Source organism: Telmatherina bonti, assembly GCF_933228915.1.
Source record: "Telmatherina bonti genome assembly, chromosome: 21".
NCBI classification, from domain to species: Eukaryota; Metazoa; Chordata; class Actinopteri; order Atheriniformes; family Telmatherinidae; genus Telmatherina; species Telmatherina bonti.
The window spans coordinates 14,304,654-14,322,144 of record NC_136630.1 but is presented as its reverse complement, the minus strand read 5'-3'; the positions used below and the strand labels follow the sequence as shown (position 1 = coordinate 14,322,144).

The following is a 17,491-nucleotide window of genomic DNA, read 5'->3' as shown; positions in this document are numbered from 1 at the left end:
TCCCTCACTATTATATGGTTTACTAACATGGTGCTTGGCTTCAATTTTGTACCTCGGTTGCTACGGTGTAATTAAAGATTGGTGCAATGAAACCAGTGTTTAGAAATGGTTTATGTAAAGTCTGTTCTAAAATGCTGTACCACAGGGAACTTTTAGATGGGAGTGTGCATCAACATCTTGTTAAATAAAGTAGAGACTTGACCCAAAGACTTAGGGAAAACATCCATCCAAAAGAGGCTAAATATGAGCCAGGACAGAGGACAAAAGCAGCATGGAATAATAATGAAACAGCAACGGTAGGAAAACATTTGTTGCTGGCTGGAATTTTGGGCTCCTCACATATGTGTGATACTCCGTGATGCATTCAGGTCAGCTAAGGAGAATGAGGGGATTGGCGGGCTCCACAAACAGGCTGGGAAAATGACACCAGGATGCAAGGCCAAGACATCAATGTCCTCACAACTTCCCTTTAACAGTGAAGCAATGTTAGCCCTGGCGCCATCAGAATATGGGGTGGGGGTTAAAGTTTACACGATGGCTGACAGGATGTACGCATGCAACCCTGCAAAGCCTTAGAAAACAAACAAAGTAGTTCTAAATTTTGAAATGCCTTTTTTTGTGATATTTTAGGAATAACTACATTTTTCTGTTAGAGTTGGCTTACATCTCTCAAACAAGACTCTGCAGTGGTTCGGATGCTTTATGCTTATTTCGGATGCTGAAAATTTATTCAGTATAATGCTTTTTCTCTTGGGTGCTTGACCTTCGCTATGTATGTGCAGAGTTTCACATTTAAGAAGAAAAAAAAAAAAAAGCTCCAAGTGCATTTCCAGAAAGCAGATTGATTCTCTGTGCTTTTAGTTTTAAGATGGATTTCCTGTGATCATTTAGGATGTCAAAAATAGTTAATAATCATGACCTTAAAAGGTATTTTTTATATGAGTAATGAGGGATGTTGGATATACACAAGAAACAGTCTCTTAGTGGTGTAGGTAATATTTTTTAAGAAGTACGTAAACATTTAAAAAGTAACATGAATAGTTAATTACTTTTTTTTTTTTTTTTAAAGAATTTCTAACCTTAACTGTGCACCACAGCAGACAGAAATTATTATGAAAATTAGAGGATTGTATTTGCTTTTGAATACACAATATGTGGATGCTTTTCAGAAGTTTGTTGAATTTTTACATCCAACAAACTTGCAGAGAACTGCAGGTTCTCTTGTGTCTTTCAAATCAAATCTTTAAACTTTGCAATGATTAAATTCATTTGAAGTACTTGAACTTTCACTGCACCATTTTGCTGGCTTAACTCATTTCTGTTTTTGCATTTCTGTTTTCATAGTATGTAATGTTAATAAAACTGGTTTAAAGTATTAAATGTTTTAAACAAAGCACTTTAAAACACTTTAAATTACTTTGTTATTGATACTTATTTATTAAACCTAATCAGATGTGTGCCTTTTAGATATTGCATGACTTTCTTTTAAAATGACTGATCAGCTTAGTTTTATATAGTTAGAAAACTCTGACAAAATTACGAAATTATTTAAAATACCATTTTAAAAAAAGAACAGCTGGTATTTTTCATTTTCACAGGCCAAATATTTTTTCTTGTGTTACAATGTACTACATTAACAATTAGTGCTGAGCAGTTGGTTAACTTTTTTTTTTTTTTTTTTACTATAGATATAAGATATTTGCAAAATGTTAAGTGCTATACTGTGATTGATGCTGTTCATGCTGAGACAGGTCACAATTGGATGTTGTTGACCCTTGAGGTGCAAACTACGATCACTGTCGCCACAGAGACGTGAAGATTGTGGTGAAAGCAGGGAAGTCTTCTCTGGAGCTGGCAGCAGGCCTGGCCTAGCACTGAGGTGCTCAGCCAAAAGCTCTTCTCCGCTGTCACACCCTCCCTTCTCCACCTCCTTCCTCTACAGGCTCCAGGATGCCAGTCTGCCTGGCTGGTGTAGTCCAAACAAGAGCCAGCCATTGGGGCAAAGGGGCAACAGAATTACTGCCAGCTGGGCCAACACTTCACGGCCGAGCACCACTCTCCAAACAAACAGCGCTATGGGCCACAAGCCATGGGCATCATGGAACCTGTCATTACCAGCAGTGCATGGCTGGTTCACTCCCCAAACCCAAACTAGGCCAATGGTTTGAACATACTGCACTTGACTTTAGCTAATTTCTCCGCCAGGATCTGCCAAAACAGAATACCTCCACAGAATTATGCTGGATTGTCAACAAGTCAAGGTGTAAGTGTCTATTAGACTTTATATATGACAACAATTTCTATTGTCAATAGTTTTTGGAACAATAAGCCAAATTATTTTAAGAATGATTTATGATGCACTACCAATCAAAATGTTGCACACACTTAAAAGTAATGGATAAGTGTGTCCAAACTTTTGACTTACAGTGTACTTTCAGACAAGTTAAAAACTTGAGAATGGAAAGAAACAGTATCTTGGCCCAATTGTACATCATCTAATTATACAGCACGGACAATTTTCCATGGTGCCAAAGCCTTGACTGAATGACTGGTCCTTGCTGGACATTGAATTCTATGTGCTCACTTCTACACAAAGCTACAATGAAGGAGAAATAAAAAAAACAACAACTTGTACTAAAAATGCTTCAGAAATAGTTTTCTACGCTGAAAAATAGTGTTCAAATAATCGGAAGCCAGAAAATCTGTCAGTTACAACAACTATGTATTTTTCATTTTTTGTTTTCACACAATTCTGCACACTTTTTTACTTTTTCTTTTATTAACTTTTAAAAGAGAAGCAATACCAATGCAGGTGTTGGCTAAAAAAATTACTAAGAATTCACTGTATTGTCCTAAACATACCGAATCAAATGATCTTTGTCTTTAGTCTGTACAATATTTGATGAAAACCCAAAATAATTACACCATACAGCTCGAGCAAAAAAACATTATTTCAAATGTCATCACTTACTGAGTTATTCTACATTACATACACTGTATAAACACCTTTAAAAAGACTGATTAAAAATAAATAGAAACATGCTGTTGCATGATTTAAGAAATGTACATCGTAATTTTACAACTAACTCAGGACATCTGTGGCTCTGCTGAATCTTGAATGAGGGTAGCGAGCCCGTGCATAACAGATAACCGTGGCTGCATACCTCTTTTTCAACATGATCTGAATTACTTTACAGTGCTCTACTGCAATAAAATTATTGGAAAACCTGAATGAGATTCAGTCTATACAGTGTATAGCTTCACGAACAAATTCAAATCATGGCACGTTTTATTGATCAATTTTGAATGGGCAAGCTACCAACAAATACGACAGCACAGACTGGAATTAAACACAGCGTTTTACCCTTGGGTTGTTATTTGAGCACAAGATAATGCTTCAAAAGGTGAGGAAGTAAATCACGATTCCCTACCACTGCCTAATGAAGCCATTAAACATGAAGTCAATGGTGAGGTCAATCAGTAACGAGACAAATTTCACTTTTAGCGGTGGATCATGCCAATTTTCACATGACAATAAAAAGAATACAAAACATAGTCACTGAATCTTTGTCCATCAGTGGACAAAACTGAAAGATCGAATTTGGCAAGTAAAATATTTTTGCCTTCGACAACAATCATCAAAACTCCTTTGTTTTACTAATTGTGGAACGCCCTTCAGAGCAAGCATTGCCAAATTGAAGTAAGATATGGGTGGATCTGGCCTTTTGCCTTCTAGCCTTTGGTAGTGAAACAATGAAATACAAAATAAATTCTCTTTTAGTAAAAACACACTCAAGGTTAGAAGTTTTTTGCTTAGAAAAGGGACCAGTACACTGTTGACATATTTTGATGGGAGCTCTAGATGCCCACAATTGCTTTCCCTTTCAACCTTTTAACTTCTTTGAGAATATAGTGGATCTGTTTTTATTGTTCTGCCTGTTGTGATAAAAAGGGATCTTTAATGCCATCAACGACATGGCAAGAGTGTTCTGCCTCCGTTTCATTGTGCTGTCCTGGGGGGCTGTTAGAATGAGATACACACATACAGAGCCACAGTAAATGATTGATGGGCAGGAGGAAAATATCAAGATGACTGAAAATTGAGCCTATGTTAATATTTCAAGCTTTTGCACTATACCAAAGAAAGATCTGACTGGCAATAACGATATCAGCAAAAGCTATATCTAACCATCTCTTCTCATGCAAACACAACCAATTCCTAATTAATAGTGGATATGTTCAGGTTATTTCTGTTGTCAAGAGCTGTTTAGATATATTCATTAAGGTTAAAACCATTGCTCTGACCATCCAGAAGCTAAAGATGCATTGGGCATGTACTTATTACAAGTTGCAAGTTTTTAAAACAACCCTTAAAGTAACACAGAAAAAAAAAAACATTAGGCAAACAATACCTTTTTTTCTTAATTGCATAGAGCCACATTTTGGTCACCAAAATTATCTTAAAGAACTATAGTGAGAGCAAATCAAATAAGAGGTGATAGAAAGCGCAGCAGGGATATATGCAGTTCAAGTGTTTGAGGAGGAGCCACTTTACACTGGCAGCCTAAATGGAGCTTATCACAGCAAAGGGATTGCATGTCCTGGCATGGCATAAGATGGAATAGTCAATGACATGAGTGATTCTATTGCAAAGCTATACAGAAGAGCCCTTTTTCCTCCTTACACAAATCTAGTGATGCAGCTGCATTTCTCAAAATTCCAGGTAGGTGCTGCAAAGCATGCCCACAAGTATCCATGATGACTTACTGGGAGGGGAAAACAAGTCAAAGAAAAGACAATGTGATCGGTTCTAATTGCTTCAAAATGTCCCGAAGAAGACCCCCTATTATCTATTTAAATCGGCTGATAATGGGAGGCTAGAAGGAGAAGAAGGGGGAGGCAGGTGGGGGCCTAGGCAGAGGGTGAAAGTTATCCTCTGCGCTGCTGTCGCCTCATTATTTTCCGGCTTGACGGACGCCCGCGCTCAACCCCTGGATGAATGGCCCTGTGCTGAATAAGTTATTGCCAGACACACAAAGAGAAGAGTGCGTTCCACAAACAACACAGCACTACTGCAAAGCATGAATCCCTTTTTCCTTTCCTTCTCTCTATACCCCCCCCACCCCACCCCACCCCAACCCCCCAGCTCCACGCACACACACACACACACACCACCCTCCTTCCTGCTCCCTCTAGACGAAAGGCAAGGCCTGCCACAGACTGAGATCTCACCTGTAATTTCGACAGAAGCTCACAGTAGGTGGGGGCAAAACATAAGGGATATAATAAAATGAAAGGCAGGAAGGATACCAGCATCTATCTTTGCTGAAAAGAAACATACTTTCATTCCTTTATTTTGTTTCATCTGTTCTTTTTGTTTATGCAGCTCCTCAGTAAAGACAGGGACCTCCTTTGGACAGCATCTGAAGACATGCGAGATGTCTTTTGTTCTTAAGACGAGGCCCACAGCATGATCATTGAGGATGTTTCAATTTAATCTGATGTTTATTTTGTTTGGACTGCTGGGGCTTGGTACATCAAATCAAGATTACCTTTATACAACACTCTCTCGGGATGCAGGTGTCAGGATACCTTATAGTTGCTAAATGGGTGAGAAAAAAATACCCACAACCAGAAAAGGCCCATTCCAAATAATGATGGCGACGATATGTTTTATATCTGCCAATTTCTCAACCTTCCTATCAGTCAAAAGTATAAGTGGAACTTTTGGACAGGAGAGCCTCTTTCCCTTCTGACGGGGATATCAGAGGATGCCGTGGCCCGACAGGCGCTCGACGGCAGATCAAACAGGGCGGGTACCCTTGGAGTGACACCTGGAGCCACTTCAAGGGATGAGAGCGCCACTGATCTCCAGTCATCTCGTCAGAACGACAGTCTGTCAGGGTTAAAGGAGGGGAAAAAAGAAGCTCTATCAGCTAAGATGGCATGAGCAAGGTTGAACGAAGTGTCACCTCAATGTCGTAGTTGGATGACCTTTGAGCATTAGGAGAAGTGATGGTGCAAAGACTGTTTATTTGTTGTTGGAATGGTGAGGATGAACTTTGAGGAAACAATCTAACTAAATGTACCAATGAGAAAGTCTAACACAAGAAATACAAATAGTTTAACTTCTTTTCCTTTAACTTAGAAATAAGAAAAATCCTCTACTTTTAGTCATACTTAGAGATAGTTAGATGTCTCCAGCTATTATTGAGTTGGTTTTAAAAAGCAGTTCTATTCTATGGAAAAACTACATTTCAACTGTGCTGTGACCTATAAAAAAAACAACTAAAAAAAAAACAAAACAAAAACAAAAGCGCACTATGGGCTGGATAATAGAAAAGGGGAGATATGTGGGGAGAAAAAGGAGGCTTTGGCAGCCAGTTAAGCGAGTCAATCCTCAACAGACAAATGCATCCCTTATATAAAACAACAACACATCTTTGCCCTTGTCAACAACCCCTTCCTCTACAGCCCTGGCTTCTGTGTCTTCTTTCTGCAAAAAAAAAAAAAAAAAAAGAAAAAAAAAGAGACATACCATCAGCACTCTCTAATGGGCGAGGTGTAGGAAAAGAGAAAAAGACAGAGATAAAGCAGGAGGGAGAGTGAGAAAGAGAGCATGGTGGCAGTGGTGCTTGTTTGGCTCAGGAGCACTGAGTAATGAGGCTGAGGCGCACCCTGTTATTGTCCCAGCAGCCTGTAGCCACACACACACACACACACACACACACACACACACACACACACACACACACACACACACACACACACACACAAACACACAAACACACACAGAGGAATAATGAAAAGTATCAACTATCTCAAAACAACACACTTATGTGACATGCAACGCCAAAACAGTAAAATAATGTGTTAAAAATATATATATATATATTTATAAAAAAAAAAAAAAAAAGCAGATTAACATTAAAAATCTTTCCTATGAAAAAGTTCTGCTCTGGTTTAATGTAAAACATGTCATCTTGGAGTGTTAAACACCCAGTTATCAGCACAGATAACACATATTGTGTCTCTTCTCAAAAGACTGAATAAGTCTCTGTAAAGTCCATCAACTAAAAACTATACAAAGCTATTGCTTTCTTACTAAAGTAAAAGTCAGCACTGCCAGACCTGGAATGACCCACAAAGGCCAGAAACAACTTTGTACCAATAACAATATGGCCCTTTCAGTACTTCTATTAGCAGTTACTGACAACATAAACAACTCACTGCTGTATGCTTGCATGCTAGCCCTATTTCTCTGAACATATCAAACAACAGCTGCGTACACCTTGATATGTACTATAAAGTTTATCTGGGGTTTGCTAAAGGGGCACACATGATTCATGCTTTGGCACTTTGCTCCTTTGCCAAAACACACAAAAAAAGAAAAGGCAGCAAACTGGACATAAAAACACAGAGAACTTCTCCCTGGAGGGAGCAAAAAAGGCCAGAGGTGGGATTGACCCAGAGGGATGCAGCAATGTGAAGGGGAGGGAAGGTTTGAAGGGTGGTAATGATGCCAGAATGAACAAATTGCAAAGCAAAAGGGAATTTGCTTAAATGCAGTACATGGAATTATTGTGGCAGCAACACAGAGAGGAGATCAGAGAGTAGGATCTGCTGGGAGCGATCAGCCACTCTCGGGACAACAAAAAAAAGGGAGTGATGGCTACTGTGATGAGTTCAGCTGCAATACAAAGTAAACCATAATGTAAAAATAGGGCAAATATGTCTTACACGATAACCACTGAACATATTCCAATAAAATGTGAGTATATTGGACTTTATGAAGCATGGATGCCACAGCTAAACATTAGCAGCATTTAGTCAGAAAATCTGTCTGACCTTTTTTTCATCTGATAAAAAACTTCATAAAAAGACTTCAAAGACTCAGTCCAACCATAACTCACTAACACAGCTGATTTCAATTAATTGTGTCACCAACAACTTTTGCTTGAAACCCGAAACTATTGCAAAATGAAGTTTCCCTCTCGAATTGCAGTTCTGGGGCCATGCACTAAATATTAATGTTCAAACATTGGCAAACAAGGAATAACATATTCCAGTAAATTACACATGCAGAGTGCTTTGGACCTTCCCAAAAGCAAAGATTAGTTGTAAATATTCCATCTCTCTTCGTCTTATAAACCTTGATTACAACACTTAGTCGCACCGCATTTGGACTTAATTTGTCACTTTTAAAAACTATTTAAAATACAAGATGAGGTCCTGGCTGCACATCAAGGAGGGCTGTCATACACAGCTTAAGAAAGGAAGTTAGTGTCTTTGAAACAGAGCAGCGGCATTAGCCTGTAAACTCCTGCATCATCTCCACCCCAGTTTATAGGCTGATCTCTTAATCAGTGTCCAGAGTGTGCGAGTCTTCCTCTGAAGACGGAAGCTCTGTCCGTCCTGCTGCCCATCAGTACTGCCAGTCTCAGCCATGAATATGGAGCTGTTCTGTGGCTGGGAGCTTGCTTATGTTTTCTGTCTGATATCTAGACCCCATTCCCATTTCAAAGGGAGGTCCACCCGGGGCCTTGACTTTTTGATCTGCTTGGCGACTGAGTCGACCACCTGCATGTGGGATCAGCTGCCAGCGAGAGCAGACAACCCCTCTGCTTCAAAATATACATCCTCCCCCCTTCATCCTCCCTTCGCCGCTTCATTGCCCTTCACTGTACCCCCTCCTTCCGTGAAGCTGCCAGGAGCCCCAGTGGTCCTTACTGGGTCTGGAGCTGCATCCCATTCCCAACCGTTCTAACCATGGGTGGGTGAGATGCTTGAGATGTTTAGTACAGCAGCGGGCAGGATCTTGCTGCAGTCAGAGGACGATTTTGTATGTATAAAAAATCACAGTGTCAATGCGCCACAGACACTACTGAGGCCGTATCAAAAGGTCTGTGACTTTTCTAATCAGTGACAGTAATCCACAGTATGAGCTGTGACCCCTACGAACACTATCTGTAGCCATGAAAACACAAAATCAAACAGACTAGTAGCTTGATGAAAACTTTATATGAGACATCTACATTTGTAAAACCAGTTACAGCCCCACAGCACAACCAATTAACACCCATAACGGTGTTTCATACTAATCAGTCCTGCTTGCATAGAGGAGTTGTACAGTCCATAGGTTGTAACAATTTATTTTCAAACAAAACAACAGCTATTACAGATGTGCATGTGTCTGAATGTTTCTGACAAAAAGTGATACTCACATAGTCTTAAAGTTAATTAGCTTTCTTGAACCATGGCAGATAGCTTAATGAGTGTCTAATTGTTTCCCAGCAGGGGTGACAGCTGTAAGGACATTTTTAAGAGGAGGTGCCCTTACAGTGTACTACGCTTGGAAAAAAATTGTTGATTTATTATCTTGTGAATAATAATAACGAATCCCTCCACTTCGAGGCAAAGAGCTTATACATCATAACATACTGGTAGTTTAAACTAGTGCTTTATTAGTGTATCTAACTAAATATCAATTTCAAAACCAGAATGAAGTAAATAAACTGTCCAACCTTTTGACTTAAAGTAGAATAAAATGTTGACTTTCAAATATTGTTAACTTTTCAAACCAAAGAAAGAGAAAAAAACAAGCCAAGTGACTAACTATGGCTTTTAACATAAGGATAAGCCACTTGGCTCAACTACAAGTCTTTCAGGCAATCCTTTTGTAGCTTTTATAAACAAGTAAAGGGTGACAAAGCAAACACCATCCAACTCTCAGAACAAGTCCTATTTCTCTGACAATGACAACAGATAAAAAGTTAATCATAAAGGAGAAAGAAAGGAGAGACCCATCGTTGGGAGGAGGAGGGGAGATGAGAATAATGACATGAATGGGGAATTAGGGAGCATTTACTAAAAGGAGGTAATGGAAGAGGCCATTATTCAAGCATCCTGCATATAATTTTTGTTTACAGTTCTGCATCTCTGGTTATAAATGACTTCAGATTTGATGTTTCTAGTGTGCAACCTTAAGACAACAACAGAAAGTACGTCCTTTTATTTAACAGTGCAAAAAAAAAGGACATGTTATAGAAAGAGGGAGGGGGGGTGATCCCATCAAGCAGAAAGGAAGGCAGTAGTGAAGGAGGCTCGCAGACAGGCCACACTTTGGAAAGCCCTCATAAATCCTGATTTGTGCGGGACGCTAACCAGAAGAGCTACGACACATCAACAGGGGTGGGGGACTGAGAAGTAGGGGGGGGTGGCAGCACGCCTCTTAAAATGCTACGTCTGATTAAGTCTTCCCATTAGGTGACAGCTGAACTTTAACATTAATATGATAATATTGAAATAAGTGCGTGTTATTTACTTCAGCACCAGAGGGGGCAGAGGGAGGAAAAGAAGAAGGAGGAGGGAATGATGAATGATTTCTGGACAGCTCTGGGTGACATGCCAGGCGAGTTGACCCCCCCCCTGCTCCCATAATCAGACTTGACAAAATGGAGACATATGCAGAAATATTGGTTACAGTCGGCATCACAGCCCTTCTCAGGCCTTCCCTCTCTACTATCTACCGGCCGCCCTGCAAATTGTCTATGGGCACTGAAGCATCTATTTCAATTGGCACTTCCTTCCTGCCCCAGGATTTTACATTTAGTTGGTGTCATTTACATATTACTCTTAATCAAAATCCACAGCAGGCGACACAGGGTGGAAATAAAAAAAAAAAAAAAAAAAAAAAAAGAGAACAAGAAACAAAACCATGGCGTCACGGTTCATGGGTAAGCACACAGGCACTTTATGAAATGGAGATGTGACAAGGCATTATAGTGAGCGTGTGTGTATGCGAGTGCGACCGTGTGCATATGTGTGTAATAGAAGGCGTGCACATAAGATAATGCAAGACCTATTGAAGTATTCACGTTTGAATGCTTGTGTTTGTGTCATTGTTGGGGGGGTGTCTTGTGCATGAAGTAGTAAGGGAGGGAAACAAAGACAGGGAGTTGGATATAGGCAGTAAATGCATTTTGTGAAAAACAAAGAAAAAGAGAAGAAGAGAATGGAGACTTGTACAGGCCGTACTTGCCTTTTGCAGGCTTTTTATTGCAGGATACTTTACTAGCTGTTCTTTCTTTATTTACCCAGCACTAACACAATGCCATCAGACTCAACAATTATTCACATTTCTTAGTTTAGCTATTAAGTGTTGTTAACGTAATCATTTAGGCCATTTAGAAAGGTAACAAAAGAGTTTTAAACAGTTTCTCCATACCTACCTTTTTAGCTTAGCTTTTAACTGAATTCTATTTCATTTTATTCTTTTCATTTATCTGTATTTTTATTCTTTTCCCTCTTATCTGTTCTCTTTATCTTTTTTTCTTAGTTCTTTTTTAATCTTCTTTTTACTTTTTAACTCCAAGCTTGGTCTGCAAAGTTTTTGCCACAATGGCTACATGGTGTTTTTTACTACAGAATTAATCATTTGGAATTAAATAATTCAGAATTAACATATTCTCCTACAAGTTTGCAGGAAAATAATAATTCTGAAAGAAGGTTTACATGAAACATGTCCTAACATAATTCCTCTTTATAGCGGCGGTTTGGGAAGGGTTCTGATTGGACAGAGGGTGCACGTGACGTTTGATGTATCCCGGAATAAACATAGTTAGCTCCCTGCTTCTAGTCTTTTCCGTCATAACTTGTAAAAATATATAGTTTTTAAAAAGTACAAGTTTTGCCCTTATTTTTATTATAATTTTAAAGTAGCAGCTCAACACGAGCATACTACTTCCCTTTTTGCAGCAACTGAGAAGGAGAAGAAAGACAGACCACCGAACACGGGAGGCAAAAACACTGCGCGTCATCAGGACAGGACAAGGTAACGAGCATGTGCAGAACGACTGGAATTAATTTAGAGCGGAATCAAGATTTACATGACAGAGGAATTAAATAGTTCGGAATTAAAATGTGAATAAACCAGCCACTTACATCAGAATTCAGTTTAATTCCAAACAGAAATATGCAGAAATTAATTACATGTTAATTTTTCATCAGTTTAAAGGGGAGTTAACTTTTATTCAGAATTAAACAGAAATAAAAACCCCCATGTAAACGTAGCAATTGACCCTTGTATGGATAGCTGCTGATCCTGCAATGCTATGGCTATGGTGTGGACTCCGGACCTCCCTGATCTTTGGGGCTCCTGAAGTGCAGTGTTTCTCAGTGCCGGTCCTCAGGCCCTCCTGCTCTGCATGTTTTATAGGCAACCCTACTTTAGCAGACCTGAACGAAATAAAGGGCTCATTAACAGGCTGCAAAGAACTTGATGAGGAAGTTCAATAATCTGACTCAGGTGCTTTGGAGGAGGATCATGTCTAAAACAGGCAGGACAGGGGGGCCTGAGGACTGGAATTGAGAAACACTGCTGTAGTGGCACCTTCTGTATTCATAGGTGGGCTGGATTCTGGTGTGAATTGATCCCCAAAATATTGTTTCCGTAAAGCAGCGTCAAGCCAGATGTTTGTCTATTGATATTTTTATACCGATATTCAGTTAAGTGACTGTAATATGTATGTAAATATGTGTTTGTGCGCATATATATGATTGTGTATACATATACATGTGTATAAGTGAGACTATAATGAGATGTGTGTTTTCAGTTGCTGCTATATATTATGGAGTGCGAAGACTTTTCAAATACGCATAAATTGTTGTTAGTGTTGCTTTGTGCATGAAAAATGTTTCAAAATTTGAAGTAAAATACAGTAAAATATTTTTACATAGATCTTTTTTTTCTCACCACTCATCCACAAACTCACATCTGTGTAAAAACACAACACATATAGAAAGGTGCAGAAACAGTGTCCATACCTGCCTCTTACCTTCTCAGCATGCCGGTAAGGATGCGCGAGCTCTTGCCCAGATTGGCATCCGTTTCTCTCAGCTGGGAGGACAGAAACAGAGAAAGGTAGTTTTTAACTTCCTTTTGAAGGAGAGGTGAACAAAGCTGTTAAAAATAGGAAATGAGCAAAGAAAAAGGCACTAAAACAAAAACAGGAACATGACTACTAAGAACGCTGTCACCTATTTGATTGCAGAAAACTTGTTCTTGTCAGGATTAAAACAAGTCTCACAGCTGTACAATGTTAAGGTTTCATGTAAATATTATGTGTGTCCAATAATAAAGAGCAAGTCTCACATCCATGTGCTGCAGACTGTCCATATGCAGTGCTCTATGTATAAATGTTGCCATTTAGTGACTTCACTGCTAAGTTTCTGGCATGCCATTACGCACTTAGATGTGTCCATTTAGCATTTTTTTAGATGCAAGTGGCATGCATGGGATGGACCTGAATGAGAACCAGTGGACAATAAGTCTGTCTTGTAACTTACCTGTCCCTCAACCACAATAATGCATTAGTGAGTTATGAACATTCCAACATATGTGTCAGAAAAAACAGACAAATGCACTGTAGAGATTTTTGTAGCAGGTTTGAAATATTTATTGCTGGTATTTTAACACTGAGTTCTCTGCACACTGACTTGGGTATTAAGTTATTGCATTTAATGAACTTATTTTACTAATAATTTTGGAAACAGGTTTAAGAATGAATTTTCCTGAAAATGTCTAAAAGGTTCATTTTTGAGGATGACAGCCCATACCAGTGCCAGTATTCTTATTTTTTCTATCAAAGCAACCTTAAAAAAAAAAAAAAAAAAAAAACAGTCTTCAGATGTTTCATGGTCCAACACTTCAGTTTCTGAATCTTGTTAACATAAATGTTCTGCACTCAGTTTTTAAAAGAGTTCATTTCTACTACTGATTCTTCGAAAGAAAACATCTGACTTACTAGTTTAACAGTTTAAAATATATATCAATCTTCTAAAAAGTAAACACCGGTCTTTGGCTTGTTTTTGTTAAAGCAATCTGTCTGACCCAGTTAAAGCTAATAATAGTGAACATCTTCATATACGGTGTTCTCACTTTGGCTTCATTGTTTGTCACTGCTCCTAAACACCTAAAGATCACCTAAGAATGATTAATGCAATAAGCATTTAAATTAGGATGTTTTGTACAAATGTGCATAAGATTTATGATAAGGTTAGAGCTTTTACCAGATATATTTGCACAAGCAGTGAACACAGCAACAACTCATCCACTATTTATGAAATTAAGAGTTACAGAAAAAAAGGCAAATATTTCATTTTTCTGTTGAACTTTTGAGCAACCGAGGAAACCGTTTCACCCACAACAAAAGGCTGAAATGGCTGAAAATAAATCTTTCAACATTAGTCATCACAGTCATTACACTATTACTGCATGCTTTCACAAGGCTAAATTTTGCATTGATTTGTAAAACAAGGCTTAAGGCTAAATGCCCCTTTTCACCCAAAATAGTTGTTTGCCAGCTTGAGAGATGAATCAGGAGCTTGCCATTTTTACATTCGAGTTAGTTGTTTATCTATCAAGAGATAGCACCCCTTTAAACACACTTTTAGATCGGATTTAAAAGCTGCAGATTTCTCCAAAAACAAAAACTAACATCTATGCTAACGTCTAGTTTTCTTTTTTTTAACCCAAATTGTAAACGAGTTATGAATATGACCTGTTTAAAATACAGCTAATTACTCTATTTTTAATTGAGTCGTCAACTGATTCACACTTTGTAAAACAAGTCACTCAGATGGCCTTCTGTTCGTCTTGCTTGGGAGTAACAAAAGGCCGGGCTTATTAAATGAAAAAAGGAGGGAGATTTAGTTAGGACTTACATAGCAGGCATACAGTGTCCTTGACAGCATCATTGAAATAATGATCATGGCTTTTCAGGACTAATTGCTTTGGATATTTTCCTTTTCTTGCTCCATTTTTTTCTCTTGCTTTTTCCCCTTCTAGGGTCAGAGGAATGTTTTCATTCCATTTTATTATCAGATGCACAAACCTTAACAGTAAAATGATTTGGCAGAGATGTCGCCAACAAGGCATTAAAGAAAAGAAGAAAAATAAAAAACTGACACAGCACTGAACGAGCTGCCACTAAAATCTACCTGTCGTTGCATTACTTGAGGATGATGGGGGAGTGTGGGGAATAGACGTTGTAAAGAGATTCTCTCTGTTGTCAGCAGGGAGTTATTCAACTTTTCTTTCTGCAAGATAATGACTGCTTTCCCAATAAATTCATGGTATGTTTTGATTAGATTATTATTCTGTTTTCTATTTTGGTTTTAATTCCACACTTTCACATATCCTGTCTCTAAACCCCCAGCAGCACTTTTTTTTTCCCTCTTTCCTGGCTGATCTTGCAGTCATCTCTCTTCTCTTCCCACCCCTCCTTCACTGCTACTTTCTTCCTCTTCTTCCATCTTTCCTTCCTACCCTCTGGCAGCCAGAGCTGGTGCGATGCAAGTTGTAAGAGCCAGGGATACATGTGGTACAGGGTAGGAGGTGGGGGACCCAGGGTTTTGGCCCTCTGGCAAAGACAACAAGTCCATCAGTTGCCTGATGTCTGCCTCTGCCCATGGATCTGTCCCCTAGACACTTCACACTTTCTCCCAAAATACATCTCTCTCTCTTTGAATCACCCCATGTTTTCAACCCCCCCCCCCCCCCCCTCAGCCTTTAACCAAATCTGCCTTCTTCCTTAACCTGAAATGGAAACCAAGTGAAATTTGTGTGCATTCAAATGCCTAAAATTAACAGTGATTGCCTATATGATGGGAATGGTAAAAGGAGAAGGGGGGGGGTTTCACCTGACTTTTGTTTTTCCGCACAACTCAAAAATAGAACAATCTGCAAAGACAGCCTTGATCATTTCCCAGTAATAAAATGCACATGAATACTGTTCTCACTAGCAGAACTTCATGTGAGGATAAAAATAGAAGTATCTGTGATTGATCTATGACACAAAAAAAGACTTCTAATAAAGGCAAGTAAAAGCTGATGTCTGAGAATGAAATTTTGAAAATGAAACATGAAAATACTTTTTTAAACTTATAAAAGTACTTTAGCTAAAGAGACTGCTAAATAAAAGGAAGTTCATCCTTGGCAGTCATTATCGGTATACTTTTGAAACTGACAGCATTAACAAACTCCATATAAATTGAATTAAATTTGATCTATTCAGTAAAGAAAGTTGAAAACTAAAAACTGACCCTCCATTCTGTGCTTTACTTACTAGTTTTTCTCTCACATTTGCCCCAGAAACTGCTTTTGAAGCACTCAGTATGTGTGTGTTTGCGCGCATCTGATGGAGAGGTTAAGCACAGGAGACTCGTGGGAAGAAGGGAGAAAGAGATGGTAAGAAAAAAAAAAGGAGAGGGAGATAGCTGAGGTATTCTCAGTGGACACTGTGGAACGTTTTGAAAGGAGATGTTTGACTTCCTTTGAAATTGACTGCACGAGGCCCAGCGCCATGTTGTGATCTTTAAGCACTCTGCGCTGAGTGGGCCAACAGGGCTGGACCCCCTTCCTATGTTTTGGTCTTCTCTGTCTCTACCTACCTGTCTGTTTGAAAGGATGAATGTTAGGAGAGGTGGCATTAAGGATGAAACAGAATCGGAGGTAAAGTCAAATGGAGAGACCGAAACTGGTAGCTGAAGTGCAGGAAGAGCTGATAGTACCTTACTGGATGGGCTCTGTGGTTTCTATTTAAGCAAAAACAAAGTGTTGAAATTCAATCTGTGACAAGTGGCTAAAAATATCTGCGAAACGGCAAAGCAGTAAGACCCATAAATAGGTGCACAAGTTTCCTTGTCAATACAGTTCTGCTGAGTCATTGTTAGCACAAGTATCCAAAATTGTATGTCAAACATCCAAAATGTGGTAAATAACGACAGCGTTGCGAAACAGCTGTCAGTCCTTATGGTTTTGCAAACACTTGTTGGAACAGATGCGGGAGTTTGTGCAGGTGGCAGGTGTGTACTCACCCGTTCTCTGGCCCGCTGTATCTTCTCACGGTCAGTGTGCAGATTGGCAAGAATCTCTTGTCCCACTTGTTCTGCAAAAGAACAAGCAGTGTGAGAAAGCTGCAAGTGTAAACTTCAGCTGCAAAGCAATACTTTTCTAAACCATAAAAAGAGCAATAGACCAACATTTGCATCTTTTTTTTTGTAGTTTTGTGAGTAAAAAGAACATGCACGTGTAAATATCTGAATGTTTGCCTTTCCCAGTGGCAAAGCTTTTATTTGCCATCACAGCATCCAATTGGTTATTCAAATTCTCCACTGGGAATTCAGACAGTTTCTTTTCAGTGATCATCTCCAGGTTTTTTAATTTTGGAAGGCCACTTTTCTGTCACATTCAAGTTCGTTCTCTTCACAGATTTCCAGGGGGATTCAGGTCTGGACTCTATTGGGATGACTCCAAATTGTTCAGTTCAACACTTTAGCTGTTTGCATCACATCATCATCTTGTTAAAAGGTAGGCCACTGCCCAAGGCCCTGATTTTTACAGGTCGCCTGTTTTTGTCTAGGTTTCATTCAAGATTCAAGAATCATTACAAAGACTATCTCAAGGCATATAAGCAATTTAGATGCCAAG

The 17,491-nt window shown here is 39.0% G+C and overlaps 1 protein-coding gene across 2 annotated transcripts in view; it reads right to left on the bottom strand.

The window, feature by feature from the left end:
• Positions 1-17,491, bottom strand: part of vti1a (vesicle transport through interaction with t-SNAREs 1A) — a 127,810-nt gene that overhangs the window by 30,323 nt on the left and 79,996 nt on the right. The window contains exons 6-7 of one of the 2 annotated variants that reach the window (XM_079260706.1): positions 16,879-16,949; positions 12,837-12,898 (exon numbers count right to left, since the gene is read on the bottom strand). In XM_079260706.1, the coding sequence (XP_079116832.1) occupies positions 12,837-12,898; positions 16,879-16,949 (133 nt within the window). Of the gene's footprint in view, positions 1-12,825; positions 12,899-16,878; positions 16,950-17,491 lie in introns of both variants that reach the window. The other variant, XM_079260707.1, reaches the window with a different exon arrangement.